Raw genomic sequence first — 13,960 nt, 5'->3', positions numbered from 1 at the left:
CAGCAGTTTGTACCATCTACAGGACGCACTGCAGCAACTCACCAGGACTCCTTAGACGGCACCTTCCAAACCCACCACCTCTACCGGCCAGAAGGACAAGGGCAGCAAAAGAATGGGGACACCACCACCTTCTCAAGGACAAGTAGGGATGGGCAATTAAATGCTGGCTCAACCTGCAAAGTCCACGTCCCTTGAATGAATGAAAACGATATTCTACAAACACCCGTGGTTTAAGTAGAGTCTGGAAAATGTACCTGCCAAATAGCAAACAGAGTAACCACATCATTTCTAGGCAGCTGAAAGGTCAATAATTTTATTTCACATGAAAGCTTTAATGTAACTTCAATGCACTGAAATGATTAAAGAAAATCCAATAGATTTTATGGAAATATTTTGTTTTGCATAAACATCTGTCAATTGTTTTTTTATTTATTTCTTAAACATAACCTAATGAATACTCTTTTTATTTATTGCCTGACCAATGATAAGCATAGAGAGGGAAAAGAGGTGACATTCCAGCAAAATAATACCTGATTTTCCTTCCATTTAAATTAATAAAATTAATTTATTAATTCATGTCTGACTCATTCCCCTCTTTCTACTTCATCCAGGATGTGAGAACAATGAAAGTATTAGATAAATAATAGATTAGTAAAAGGATACATTTGGAATAGAGGAACAGCATTCAGCTGCTTAATCTCTCTGTTATTAGATGACTGATTAGTGACCCAGCTCGAAGCTCCTTCCCCATATCCCAAAATACTTCTGGTTATTAAAGGTCCATCAATCCTTGTTTAAAGTCAAGTTTTGACTGAGCATCAATTAACATTTCTGAAAGAACATTTTAAGTTTCTACCACTTCTGCAAGTCAGATGTAAAGCTTAACTAACTGTTAGGTTGTTGGCTCCTCAGACTGAATTCCCTGCCCAGTGGAAGTAGGTTTTTTTTTTCTGTCTCTCTCCACAATATCACTTGCCTTCAGTTCAGAGATTTACATGAGTATAAAATTAACACCCAGTTCTGCCCTGATCATGGCCAATTCAATCCCAAGTAATAATAACATTTTCCAGACTCTACTTAAACCACAGGTGTTAGTAGAATATCGTTCCTGGCACTGACACCAAATCAAACTTGATGTCCATGTCCGCAAAAGACATTCCAAGCCTAACCAAGGCACAGAGGGAGACTTGAAACTGATAACTGCAGCCCAAAGCACTTAGAGTGTTCCCCATCCACTCCCTTGCCAGATTTCACACCCTGCCACTGACACCACATCAAACTTGAAATCAACACCCAAAAATGACCTTCCCATCCTGGGTTAAGTTCCTTACCTGTCCCCATAAAAACATAAGAAATAGAAGCAGGAAGTGAGCCATTTAACCTGCTGTGCCTGCTCTGCCGTACAATAAGATCATGCTGATTTTTACATTAACACCACTTTCCTATGGTAACCCCATATTGATATCCAAACATTTATCGATTTTTGTCTTGAATGTACTCGGTGACTGACTTTCTACAGCCCTCTTGGGTAGAGAATTCCAAAGAATCACTCCCATCTGATTTGAAGAAATTTCTGCTCATCTCTTGACAGTTCTAGGCACCCCAAGCAGTAGAAGCATTATCCCTGCATCAACCCAAGAGAGATTTATAGACTTAACTTAGGTCACTTCTCATTCTTCTGCACTTCAGTCAACTAAATCTCATGCCCAAGAATCAATCTCATGAACCTTCCCTCTGTTGCAAATTTATCTTTCCTTGGGTGAAGAGACCAGACCCATACACAATATTCCAAGTATGGGCTCACTAGGACTCTCTATAATTATAAAAAGACATCCTTAGTCCCTGGCTGAGTGTCTATCTAACAGAACCACCATCTGCCAACACCAAGTCGCGCTGATCTGGATGATACAGTGACCTTTGCCAGCTCAGCTCAGCCTGATCTGAACACACATATTTCGACAAAAATTGTACCCTGAGGATCAAGTTGCTAGACTGTAACTCAGATTACTCTCTCAATTCTGTTCCAGGGAATATAACCTTATTTTGTGTAATCTTTCCTCATAATTTAACTCTTGGAGTCTAGGCATCAGCCTGAAATTAATTTGGTACTCTGTCTAATCTTAAAATATCCTTTTCAAGGTGCTGTGCCCAGAAGTGCTCACTGCTCTCCAGGTATGGTCTATCCAGGGCTTTGTAAAGTAATAGCGTAATGTAAATTATAATATTGCAATCATGTTCTACTCCAATATTCTAAATTTTATACTAAGCTTTTTTGACCTTTTTGTATCTGTCTGTGACATTAAGTGATTTAAAGATATTTATCCATTTTTTAAGAATCTGGTTGTCACTGGGAAAGCCAGCATTTATTATCCATCCCTAATTGCCCTTGAGTAGGAGGTGGGGAGCTGCCTTCTTGAACTACTGCAGTCCTTCTGGTGATGTGCTCCCACAGTGCTGTTCAGTAGGGAGTTCTAGGACTTGGACCCTGTGATGATGAAGGACCAGTGAAACAGTTCCAAAGTTGGGTGGCGTCTGACTTAGATGGGAACCCATGGATGGTGGTTTTCCCTTGTGCTTACTGCTCTTGTCCTTAGTAGAAGGTTCTGTGGATATTGGAAGTACTGCAGGAGTAACCTAGGCAAGTGACTGTAGGACATGTTGTAGATGCTGCCACTGTGCATCAGTGGTATAAGAGTGAATGTTTAGGGTAGTGGATGGGGGTGCCAATGAATTGAGCTGCTTTGTGGTAGATGGCATCAAACTTCCTGAAAGTAATTGGAGCTGAACTTCACTTTTCAAGTTGAGAGTTTTCCATTACAGTCCCAAATTGCACCTTCCTGTTGGTGGAAAAGGATTTCAGGTGTCGGGAAGTGAGTTATTTGTCACAGGATACCTATCCTCTGGTCTGCTCTTGTAGCCACTGTCTTTATATGGCTGAGCCAGTCAAGCTTCTGGTGAATTGTGACCCCCACAATATCAATAGCAGGAGACTTGATGATGGTAAAGCCATTAACTGTCAAGAGTAGATGGTTATACCCTCTCTTATCAGAGATGGTCATTGCCTGGCACTTGTGTAGAATGAATGTTATTTCCCACTTATCCAATGCCTGAATTTTGTCTAGGTCTTGCTGTATGCAGGCATAGACTGCTTCATTTACTGAGGAGTTATGAATAGGATTTCATATCTCTATTCTGCAATCATCATTGAACATCTCCACATCTGAGCTTATGATGGAAGGAAGGTCATTGATGAGGTAGCTGAAGATGGTTGGGCCTTGCACGCCACCCTGAGGAACTCCTGCCATGATATCCTGGGCTGGGATGGTTGACTTCCAACAATCACAAGGTACAAGGTATGACTCCAGCAATTGGAGTATTTTCCCCTTGATGCCTATTGACTTTAATTTTATCAAGGTGCCTTGATGCCACACTTAATCAAGTGCTACTTTGATGTCAAGGATGATCATTCTCCTCCGTAATTCAGCTCTTTGGTCCATGTTAGGACCAAGGCTGTGAGGAGCACTGGAGCTGGGTGGTTCTGGCAAAACCCAAACCGTGCATCGATGAGCTGATTATTAGTGACTAAGTACTGCTTGATAACATTGTCAGTGATACTTTGCATCACCTTGTTAAAGATTAAGAATAGACTGATTGGGTGGTGATTAGATGGATTGGATTTGTTCCAGTTTTTGCAAACTTTCCACATTTGCTGGATAAATGCCAATGTTGCAACTGTATTAGCACAGCTTGGTTAGAAGCATGGATAGTTCTGTAGAGCAGGCCTTCAGCACTACAGCAGAGATGGCTTTTGGTCCCATAGCCTTTGCAGAATCCAAGGCTTTCAGCTGCCTCCTGATATTATAGGCAGTGAATCGAAGTGGCTTCTGTGATGGTGGGGATCTCAGGAGGAAGTCAGGATGGATTATGTCTGTCTGATTATTTGTGTGAATGTTTCAGCCTTGTCTCTACCACTCACATTCTGGGTTCTGCCATCTTTGAGGATGGGAATATTCTCAGAGCCAACTCCTCCTGTGAGTTATTTAATTGTTCACCGCTGTTTATGTCTAGACAATAATAGGACTGCACAGCTTCAATCTGATCTGTTGTCTGTGAAATCACTTAGCTTAGTTAATTGTATGCTACTTTCACTTATGTTCCACACAAGCCTCCTCCAGCCTTGTCTAAATCTATAAACTCCCAAGTGTCTTTGTACTTCCACTTCTTCCACATTTTCACCATTTACTTCACGCTCTTTTGTCTAATTTCTGGTCCAAAGCTGATGACATTGCACTTGCTTCCAATGAAACCAGTTTGGCACAGATTTCCTTATTTGTTCAATCTATTGATATCTCTGCACCTGCACCTGCTTATTAATGTGGTCTAAATTTATGTGGTTAGCAAACTTGCTTACATGAATTTCTGTTCCATCTCCTGAATTATTTATAAGTGTGGTGAACAATTACAGCCACAATACACATCCTTGTGATTCATGACCAGTCACTTCCTACCCACATAACTACTTGCCCTTTTCCCCTCTTCCATCTCCTCCAGATGCACAGCCAATTTCCTCAGCAGGACAAGAATCTGACTTCATCTCCATAAAAGTCAACTTTTGCTAACAGTCTCTTGTGTGCTCTAGAAATCTAGATCAATGTCTTCCACAGGTAGTTCCATGTTCACTGCCTCAGCTACTTCTTCAAAAGTTTCATCAGGATGACCTACTTTTAACAAATCCATGCTGTTTCTCTTTGATCAACTTTAAGACAATTAGTCACTCAGTTTTAACTGAGACCTGTAATTGTAAGACTCCAAATGTTAGGCTACATGGTCTATAAATTCCTGGTTTCCCTCTCTTACTTCTCATACTGTATATAGCAGAGTAATATGCACAATTTCCTAATCTAAAGGGATAATTCCCAAATCATGAGAAGGTATGGTTAGTAAGTTTGCAGATGACACTAAAATAGGTGGTATAGCAGACACTGAAAAAGGTTATCAAAAATTACAGTGGCATCTTGATCAGCCAAGTAGGTGGACCAAGGAATGGCAAATGGAGTTCAGTTCGGATAAGTGTGAGGTGTTGCACTTTGGAAAGTCAAATCCAGATAGGACTTTCACAGTGAACAGCAGGACCCTAGGGAGTGTTGTAGAACAGAGGGACCTTGGAGTACAACTACATGGTTCACTGAAAGTGGAGTCACAGGTAGACAGGGTGGTGAAGAAAACTTTTCACATGCTGGCCTTCATAAGTCAGGGCATTGAGTATAAAAGTTGGGAGGTCATGGTGCGGTTATACAGGATGCTGGTGAGGCCACACTTGGAGTATTTGGTAACACTGTTATAGGAAAGATGTTTTTAAACTGGAAGGAGTGCAGAAAAGATCTACAAAGATGCTGCGAGGACTTGAGGGACTGACTTATAGGAAGAGGTTGGAGACTGAGAGGTGATCTTATAGAGGTGTATAAAATCATGAGGGGCATAGATAGGGTGAATGCACTCGGTCTTTTTCCCAGAGTTGGGGTACAAAGAACTATAGGGCATAGGTTTAAGGTGAGGGGGAAAGATTTAAGAGGAACTTGAGGGGCAATTTTTTTTTACACAAAGGGTGGTATGTATGTGGAATCAGCTGCCAGAGGAAGTGGTTGACGCAGGTACCATAATAACTTTTAAAGGACAGTTGAACAGGTACATGGATTGGAAAGATTGAGAAGGTTATGGGCCAAACATTGGCAAATGGGATTAGCTCGGTTGGCATGGATCAGTTGGGCCAAAGGGCCTGTTTCCATGCTGTATGACTCTGTGACGCTATGACTCTTAAGAACTTCGGAAAATTATAGTTAGGGCATCCACAATATTCTTACCAACTTCCTATAAAATAATGAGCTGAAACCCATCTGTTCCTGGGGACCTGTCACTCTTTAGTTTCATTATTCTGTTCCTGACTTTTATTTTGTTTGCATAATTTTGGTGAATCCCTGCTTGTGGACAATAGGATTGCAGCAGATATACAGCACAGGAATTGGCCAGTCAGCTCAATCAGTCCACATTAGTATTTATGCCCCATTCAATTTTTTCTTCATACTCATTTTTGTGGCTTTTATTGCTTGTCTTGTCACCTTTTGCCATTCTTTAAATGTCTCTCACTCACCAGGATCTGTACTGATTTTTTTGCCTTTTATATTTTTCTGTTCATTTTATGTTGTCCCTCACTGCATTAATTGTCTGTGAATAAGGAAACTGAATGAGAAAGGAAAATACAGTTGGAGATTGTGAGCAACAGCAATGACTCAAAAATAATGAAAGATCATCTGCTTTGTGACAATATTAACTAGAAAGTTAAGCCAGTCAAAGTTCTCAGTGGATTGAAGCAGAGGGTTTGGTCAAAGGTTTGGAAGTATAACACCATGTGAACAATGGAAAAGAGAAGCTAACCCAACAGGCCAAAAAGGTGGCATTGTGGTGTAGGTAATAGAGCTGGAGCCTCAGAGCTCCAGTGACCAAGGTTCAATCCTGACTTCCGGTGCTGTCTGTACAGGGTGGGTGTGCATGTTCTCCATGTGACCATGTTGGCTTCCTCTGGATACTTCAGTTTGTTCTCACATTGTAAATATGTGTAGGTTGTGTACAAATATCTGCACAATATTAGCAGGTTATCCTTTGTTTCGTCACTACCTCTGGTTCTGCTAGCACACAATATGCTTCTACAGTACACATGGACATTTATCCATTGAGTAAATTATATTTAATTCTTTGGTAAATCTTTGATCTCTCTAGCATGGAGTATCTGAATATTAATTTATTATCTCATTGCAAAATCAGGCTGAACATCACACCAAAAAGCAAAATCTGGCAGATAAGAAAAATCTGAAATAAAACGGGAATGTTGGAAGTACTCAGTCTATCAGGGTGGATGGAGAGCTTGGCATTTACTAGCATATAACTACATCCTATTTTGCAATTACAGACAGAAATATTGATTACATCTTAGATTTAACCAGATTAATCCTGTTTCAATCAACCTCTTGAGATAATGATCAAATCAAATTTATAGTAATTACATTTGTCTAATTTTTAAGTATGTGCATTCTTAATATTCAAGTTTACTGTGATAATGTATGACATAATATTCTATTATACTCATTATTTATATTTGAATTAATCCTTCAACCAATAAAAACAAAATTTTGCTAAGATGCTCGATATTGGCCCTGTTCTGAGCAGTCACACACCTCCAATCTGAGAATTCCCTGCCCATTAAGTACTGAACTTTTGTGAAATTGAAAGAAAGAGCTCATATCTGCCTGGAACAGTGTGAGTCAGGCACAAACCAGTGCAAGCTCCCAAGTTTGCATGCTAAAGCTGGATAACATAATTGTCTGGGAGTACTGGATAATTGAGAGTTGACAACTAGTGTTGGTGAGGGGAAGAGCTGCTATATTTTTTGGACAATGTAATGTGCACAAATGCATTATGTTTTTTGCAGCATTAGGGCAAACAAGATACTTCATAAATTTGCACACTTTAAACACATTTGTGCTTTTAGAAACAAATATTAATCCTCTTCTATTTCCAGTTTACTCATACCATCCATGGTCTTTGATCAAGGAATAAAAAAACTTGGTCCTAAGTGTCTTTAAGTGATGTTCTGTAACTAGTCTCTGTGAGCTACACACAACCCAAGGTGATGTCCTCATATTTTTTTATCCCCATCTGCATTTGGGATAGTTCTCAATCTCCAGTCAGTTCCTTACCTGCAAAGTGAAACAGACAGAAATGAGCTAGGTGCAAAATGGTTACTGTGAATGCATGCACCTTGCCAAATTTAAATTTTAACACTCTGGACTGTGGATGCATTGAACTCTTCTCTGAATGTCACCTTGGCTCAGCTGTTAACTTTCTTGCTCTTGGGTCAGATAATTATGTCTTCAGCCCTGTGCCCACATCGAGCACATCATCTGAGCTGACACTGCAACATAATATTGACTGCATGTCAGGGGCACCATCCTTGGTGTGTTATTAAGACAGGGTCCAGTCTAATTGTCTGAATAGATGTGAATTAGAAAAAGAAAAGTGTGGATCTTCCCAGTGTATCTGGTGACAACACCAAATCAAAAGGCTGATAATCTTTCCTTTGTGCACGATAGCACCTTCTATTAGTAATTATCTTCCAATAATAATTAATTGAATGCAGTACTGTGATATATTTGGCTAGTTCAATGCTATATAAATCCAATTGTATTCAATACTGTGATATCATCTTGCACAATGGCATGCCACAGATTCAAGATGCAATGAAGCAGCATAGAGTGCCATCTAGTGCTGGAGTGAGAGCCCCATTTCACTGTCAAAGGACTTTGAGGCCAGGAGCAGAATCATTCACTGCAAGTTTAGGCAAGCAAAACTGTGTTGGTGAACTTCTGTCATTTTTCTTTCAGACGATGGGAGTGAGATTGGCAACCGTCGAGACTTTGGTCAGTCATCAGACTCCAAGGAATATTGCCCGCCAGATAAGGATATTGTGGAGGTGATCAGGACAGAGTATGTTTACACTCGACCTCCTCCATGGTCAGACATCCTCCCCACAATTCACGTCATCACTCCAACTTACAGCAGGCCTGTACAGAAGGCAGAACTGACGAGAGTTGCTAACACCCTGCTTCACGTACCCAACCTCCACTGGATAGTGGTGGAGGATGCACAGAGAAGAACGACACTGGTGACCCGACTCCTCAAAGAGACGGGCCTTAACTACACGCACTTGAATGTAGAGACACCGCGCAGTTACAAGCTGAGAGGGGACATTCGGGATCCTCGATTTCCACGTGGCACCATGCAGAGAAACCTGGCATTGAGGTGGCTGCGGGAAATGTTCAATTTGAACAACACCCAACAAGGAATCGTATATTTTGCAGATGATGACAACACATACAGTTTAGAGTTGTTTGAAGAGGTAAGTTATATCAAAAATGGGTGACAACAATTAGAGCAGGTAATAAGATTGTGCCCTGAACTTGTATTGCTACACTTGGTCATCATTGAAGATGTGGGTTTTTGTAGTGCAAGAATATCGAGGATGTTACTAATGAACCCACGTTATCACGTTTCTTCTCGACAGGCCTTCAACACTAAGTTGGTAGGTTTATATTCCAAAGATCTATTCTTTATGTTGTTGACCCTAAAAGGATCTTAATGATGGTTAAAAGTTTTATTGGTTGGGAGTTATTTTCTTGACATTCAGTTGACAATTTGATGACATTAGTCATGTAGTCACATAAATAGGTGGACTCTGAGAAAGCTGTCAGCTTCCATTAAGATTGTTCACTGGGTAATGGGTTCAAATTGAAGATCAGAAACAGTGCCACAGAAACATTATCTGAACCCTCCAATTACAGGCTGTAACACCTTGCTTGTATTCTCTTCAAATAACTCACAATGTTTGCATTTGGAATCCCTATTTATTTTCCCCTTTCTCAGTTGCAAACATCAGCTCTACAAATAGCAAATGGCTTTTGTGTAAATGGGGTATTTATCCTGCTGAGAAGCATTCTTCTCTGCATACACACTTGGCCTGGGGTGGGAGAGGAAACTTCTGTGCAAACATTAGTGATAAAGAATCTGCTGAATTGAAGAAGATTTCCCAGTATTAGGCATGTTTCTGTAGCGTCTGTACTCGAACTGGTACCCTGCTTAGCACTGTCCTGTTGATTCAGTATAGTCTTCTTGGTCCTGGAGTTTGAATACTCAGTTACCTACCCTGCTATACTTTAAAGAAGATATTGGCCTGTTCTGCATGCTGCTGTGTGGGGAACCTGGCACTCCAACAACAATGAATCATTGACTTCATTGCTGATCCCTCAGTTGAGCTAGTTACCACAGAGAAATCTTTGGGCTGAGGGGAGAAGGTTTACATTACGCCAAAGAGAGGTAATGAGATGACCATAGGTCAAGGTGATCCACTCTGTGCCCACACTCACTATGCTGGTCAAATTGCATCCGTGAGCCTCGCGAGCCAATGCTGAGTGGCCAGACAGCTTATGTCGTCCTACCCAACGTCAGACCTCACAGGTAACCATTGCATATTGCCTCAGTGGTTCATTCCACACTGAGCCATGAGGTAATGAGGTCTATTTCACCATGTTATTGTAGGAGCATCAATGGGGAGCTGAGCCCTCAGCCAGGTTCCTGGTACTGCAATGCACGGCAGCGACAAGAAAGACAGGGATTCATACCAGATTCCCAGCACAACTGTGCTATCAGTAACACAGTTTACTATGCATAACACTATAATCAGCCCTTTTAGCAGTGATTGTGTTAGTCCTCTCTTTCCTGGCAATACATCCTGAGTGCCAAGCCAGGTATGTGTATTTCAAAAATCACCCAAAAATCTCCCCAAATTACTTTGAAAAGATAGCACCCAATGATGACTGTGTCAGTGATTGTCAATTTTCATGCTAAATTATCTGAATGTACAAAGAATTGGTTGACAATTAATGAGAAAGATTGATACTAAATCAGAAAAATGACTAATAGAATGCCACAGAGATCTGCCCTTGATCATTATATTAATAAATGTTAAGGAACAACAGAAGATAGTAATATTGCAGGTGACTCAAAATTATGTAGATTGATAACAAAGAGACCAAAATGATTCTGCTCAGAGACATCAGCTGAAAATGTGGATAAGTGTGGACAATATAAATGTAAGCAGAGAACAGTAAATGCACATATTACAAGTTAGTGTCTGCAAAAAGTCTGAAAGTCTTGAGGGAGTATGAAGTAATTATCAATAAACTAGACTGGATACTCTGTACTTCAGATATTTTGTTGTTCATCAGAATTACTCATACAAATGTTGTACAGATCAATTTTGAGGCCAGTTCTGGAACATTACGTGCAGTTTTGGTTACCCAAACTCATAGGGAATTTAAAAACTCAATTTACTAAACCCTAAGAAGGAGGCATGATACAGTCTTCAAAACGGTGAATTGTGGCCTTGAACAATTTGTGAACCAGATGATAAAAGAATAATATTGAGAACTCTTAAAGATACAAAATAATACCCCATTCCCTGCACCACATCTCCACTTATCCCACAAACCATGGGATAATGGGAGAGACTTCCACCAGAGCCAGTTAATGATAGCTGTTGAGAAAGAAACCTTAATGCCATTAAGGATACTTGCCCTTTCATTAGCAGAGGAAGGAAGATAGGTTTTCTTGGTGAAGTATTTGAAAATGTGTACTAGAATAATCATATGGTTTGTGAATAGAACACGCTTGCCAAAAAAAAACCTCTTCTCAGTCCAGAATCTCATGTCCTTGTAAAACACTTGACATTTTATGGTTTTGCTATAATTAGGAAAGTATCTCTTCTTTATTATAATAGAAATGAATGAATGAAACAGAACGAAGTGTGAATCATAAACTTTAATGGAATGAGTTACAAAAATTAATTTTAATTGAGTACCTCAGATGATTTAGATCATAGTGAGCCTGTTGATTTAAGAGTACGACACAATATGTAGTCAAAATGTATTTTGTCAGCACTTCGCTATTTAAAGTTATAGTTACATGTATTATAGCCTCAAATCCTTGCATCTTTTCCTCCCTTCAGTAGTACATTCCAATATGTTTTATTTATTGTGGAATCTTAGAAACAAAATAAAGTTTCACATCAAAGTGGAATGTGTAATTTGGGGTCAGGAGATGAAGGAAGTACAGATGGTTTGTCTGATAACATGGCATAAAAGTTAAGAAGTACAGCAGTTGCTTATCTACATGTTTAGTGCTGTAAGACATCCCACAGTGTGCTGCCAGAGTGTTATAAAACAAAACTTCTCACTGAGCTACATAGTCAATCAAATTGGCTGTAGGAAGTATCTGAAAGAGAAGTGGAGTGGTTCAGGGACAGGAATACATGGGTTTTTGGGTCATCACGGCTGAAGGCTCTACCACTATTGATGGGGCAGTTAGTGTGGGGCATGAAGAGGTTACTGTAAGAGTGCAAAGATCTCAAAGGGTGTTCTCTTACAAAGACAGGGATGAAGCTATTGAGAAGTTTGAAGGTGAAGAGAAAAGTATTAAAAGAAAGTTTAACACAGAATTTAAAATTAAAATCTGTGTTAAACCATGGAGAACTACAGGTAAGCTGTAAGTAGGATTGTGCATGTTACATTAAGTCAGAATGAGATATTAAGGAGGTCAATCAAGAAGGATTTTTGAGGGGTGACATTCACAGGACATTGGATACTTCTGGAAAGACCAGATGTATTTCCCATCCCTATTACCCTTAAGAGAGCAATCACCTGAGACACTAGCTTTTGTGGTGGGGATCCTCCCACAAAGAGCATACAAATGGATTTCCAAGACTTTGTCCACCATCAGTAAAGGCACAATAAAATACCAAAGGTCAAAATGGTGTGCAACTTAGAGCAGAGCTTGAAGAATGCAGTGCTGCCATTTGCCTACTGCTGTTCTTTTGGGTGATAGAATTCTTTGGCTTGTGTGGTGCTCCTAAGGAAACCTTGGTGAATCGCTGCAGAGCATCTTTGTAGATACTTCATTCTGCAGCTAAAATGCACATATTCTTGTTTAGTACTCTATAAATGGTAAAAAGAATTAGGGAAATCAGGAGATAGGTCACCCACTGCAGAACACCAAAACTCGAGCCTGTTCTTTTAGCTCTGGTACACTGTAATGTTGGTGTTAACGTTGATCCACATCACACCACTATGTCCCTCCCACATCCCCTTTCCATTAGTTTAGTGCCAATTTGCTTCATCTGCTTATTTCTCTGTCAAATCCATGAACTTATTAACTTCTTTATATCGTGTATATTTCCTTATGGCATAGAAGGAGATTATTTCAATCCATTGTCTATGTCAGATCACAGAGCAATCCCATTCCCCCACTAGTTTTCCCTGTAATCTATTCTCCCCACATTCCATTTAACTCCGTCCAGATTGTACACATTAGTGCCAATTTATAGTGGCTAATTCACAGGTTTTTGAGAGGTGGAAGGAACCCAGAGTGCCCAGGATAATTGGTAATTGGTTTATTATTATCACAGGTACTGAGATACAGTGAAAAACTTTGTTTTGCATGCCATCCATGCAGATCATTTCGAAACATGAGTACGTCGAGGTAGCACAAGGGAAACGTAAGAATAGAATGCAGAATATAGTCTTACAGTTACAGAGAAAACTCACATGGTCACAGGGAGAACATGCAAACTCCACATGGACAGCACTAGAGGTCAGGACTGAACTTGATTCGCTGGAATTGAGGCAGAAACTCTACCAATACTAGCCACTGTCTTCCTCCTGTAATCCTGCAAACGTTTCATATCCAAGCTGGGCATAACCAAAATATTATTATTAATCTATCTTATCATTTCTTTCTTTTGACCTTTATAATATCCTCCACTTTGCCTTTTGATATTCTGCCAGGTTTCTCCATTAAATGGCAAGATGTATATTTTCCTGTGACAGCCTTATGCAGCATCCACAAAAGGTCATTATGGAAAAATCTGTGTTCCAACCTAAATCCTGCACTGTGCCACATAAGGCTTCAAAAATTCAATCTTCTCACTCTTTCTAATTGCAATCTCTGTCAGCTAATTCTTGATTCAAATGGTCATGTCTTGGTCCATTGCAAGCAACTTTTAAATGTCCCGGAATTATGATGACTCCGAGCAGCGTCTTAGCTCATTGGAAAGTTGAGAGTCAGCAATGTTACCCCAGGGCAAATTTTCTCCAAGTTGACTTTCAGTCTTACATGGCCCATTATGCCTCAACTTGAAAAACAATGTTCAGCCCATTACGATAGTAACAGTATGTAATATAGCTCGCATAAATCACAATGCTTGGTAGCCCACAGTGACAGGTTAATGATAAATATGATAATGAGACAGTGACAGATGAAACATATTTCCACCATTTGTCTTTTACAAGCTTTGCAT

General features: G+C 40.0%; 1 protein-coding gene across 10 annotated transcripts in view; it reads left to right on the top strand.

Moving 5' to 3' along the window:
• LOC127583558 (galactosylgalactosylxylosylprotein 3-beta-glucuronosyltransferase 1) overlaps positions 1 to 13,960 on the top strand; it is a 174,720-nt gene that overhangs the window by 128,643 nt on the left and 32,117 nt on the right. For 8 of the 10 annotated variants that reach the window (XM_052039664.1, XM_052039669.1, XM_052039668.1 and 5 more), the window contains 2 exons: positions 2,140 to 2,172; positions 8,436 to 8,950. In XM_052039664.1, the coding sequence (XP_051895624.1) occupies positions 2,140 to 2,172; positions 8,436 to 8,950 (548 nt within the window). The remainder of the gene's footprint in view (positions 1 to 2,139; positions 2,173 to 8,435; positions 8,951 to 13,960) is intronic. The other 2 variants (XM_052039671.1, XM_052039672.1) reach the window with 1 other exon arrangement.

This window comes from Pristis pectinata, chromosome 27 (genome assembly GCF_009764475.1).
Source record: "Pristis pectinata isolate sPriPec2 chromosome 27, sPriPec2.1.pri, whole genome shotgun sequence".
Classification (NCBI taxonomy): Eukaryota; Metazoa; Chordata; class Chondrichthyes; order Rhinopristiformes; family Pristidae; genus Pristis; species Pristis pectinata.
This window is presented reverse-complemented; position numbering and strand designations above follow the sequence as displayed.